This window comes from Quercus robur, chromosome 5 (genome assembly GCF_932294415.1).
Source record: "Quercus robur chromosome 5, dhQueRobu3.1, whole genome shotgun sequence".
In the NCBI taxonomy this organism is placed as follows: domain Eukaryota; kingdom Viridiplantae; phylum Streptophyta; class Magnoliopsida; order Fagales; family Fagaceae; genus Quercus; species Quercus robur.
In genome coordinates, this window is record NC_065538.1 from 26,314,960 (window position 1) to 26,316,460 (window position 1,501).

At 41.6% G+C, this 1,501-nt stretch overlaps 1 protein-coding gene across 1 annotated transcript; it reads right to left on the minus strand.

Moving 5' to 3' along the window:
- Positions 1-858, minus strand: LOC126728027 (uncharacterized). Its single transcript, XM_050433909.1, has one exon. It carries the CDS (start codon positions 856-858, stop codon positions 1-3), a length of 858 nt encoding a protein of 285 aa, XP_050289866.1.
- Between the last annotated feature and the right edge of the window lie 643 nt (positions 859-1,501).

Sequence of the window (1,501 nt, forward strand, 5' to 3'; positions counted from 1 at the left end):
TCAGTTCAATACCACACCTCTAATCTTCTTTATAACTCTAATACCCAGGTTTGTAGAATCTTGCTTGGCCCATACAGCTTGAATAGTATCCGAGCACCCTTTCTCTGCCAGCCACATTTCTTCGAACCTGAAAGGTTTGGTTGCGGTCGGAAAAATCAGATCTCGTGGCACTATCCATATTAGACAGTGATCCAAAGTGAAGGAAGGTAAATGGTAGACTATAGTTCTAGCAGATTTAAGCATCCAATCTCTAGTAGCCAAACCCCGATCCAGTCTCTCCCACACCAAATGACCATCATTAAAGTGCTTCTTCCAAGTAAATTGAGAACCCGTAAATCCAAGGTCCATAAAACCACACTCATCAATAGCATCTCTGAAGAGTTGCATCTGTGCCTGACTTTGGATACTACCTCCCAATTTCTCTGATTGTCTGGTGATTTCATTAAAATCTCCTAAGCAAAGCCAAGGAAGTGCCATCCTAGAATTAAGATCTTGGAGGAGATTCCAAGACTCTATTCTTTTGTGTGTCACAGGTTCCCCATAAAAACCTATTAACCTCCATGCTCCATCTACCTCTTTATTTACAATAGTGTCAATATGGTTTTTTGAAGACGTTTGAACTTGCAAGTCCACACTATTTTTCCAAGAGAGAGCCAAACCTCCCCCTCTGTTTATTCTTTCTACAAAGTGCAAATTATCAAATCCCAAATTTCTCTTTAATTCTTTTAGCCTTACTTTATCTGCCCATGTCTCGGCTAAAAACATGACAGAGGGATCTTTAGCTTGGATTAAATCTCCAAACTCTCGAACTGTACATGGGTTCCCAAGCCCACAATAGTTCCATGCTAAGCAACTCATTGGGACTAGCAGGACCTCACAGCAGCCTCTGCCAATATATAGTGATCACCATCTAAAGTCTGCACCCTCTTAGATGCCTTTTCTGTCTCTTCAATACCCCTAGCCTCAATAGTATGTTTACCCATAATTGGTGGTTGGTTCCCATCATGGTCACGTGAGTTTGTATTGGGCACATGTGCATCATTATGGGTCAAGGGAGCATGACTGTCACGTACACAGATTACATCAGCATTGCTAGACTCCCTAGGAGACATATCTTCCTGAAAATCCGGGTATCTAAAAGAGTGGCATGAGAATCATATTTATTTAATTCCATATCAATATCCTAAATATGATCATCAAAGTTTATCATTTTGGTGTGTGTATTTCCAGGCAACACAATAGGAAAAGATTCAAGGCCATCAACATCGTTACTTGCATAGGAAGTTGGAGAGTTTGGTTCCTGAATTTCCGGATTTGCTATATTTTGAAACTCAGTGGATGGATTAGGGTTAACGGGACTAGCAACCACCGTCTGCGATGTCTCCTTCGTCTGTTGCCTTCTCTCAGATCCCCTATTACTTCTTACCAGGCCATCATTCCCTCCGAAATCTCCTCCGATGCCTGAGAAAAACACAAACGACTTCTTCCCCACTGAGAAAGG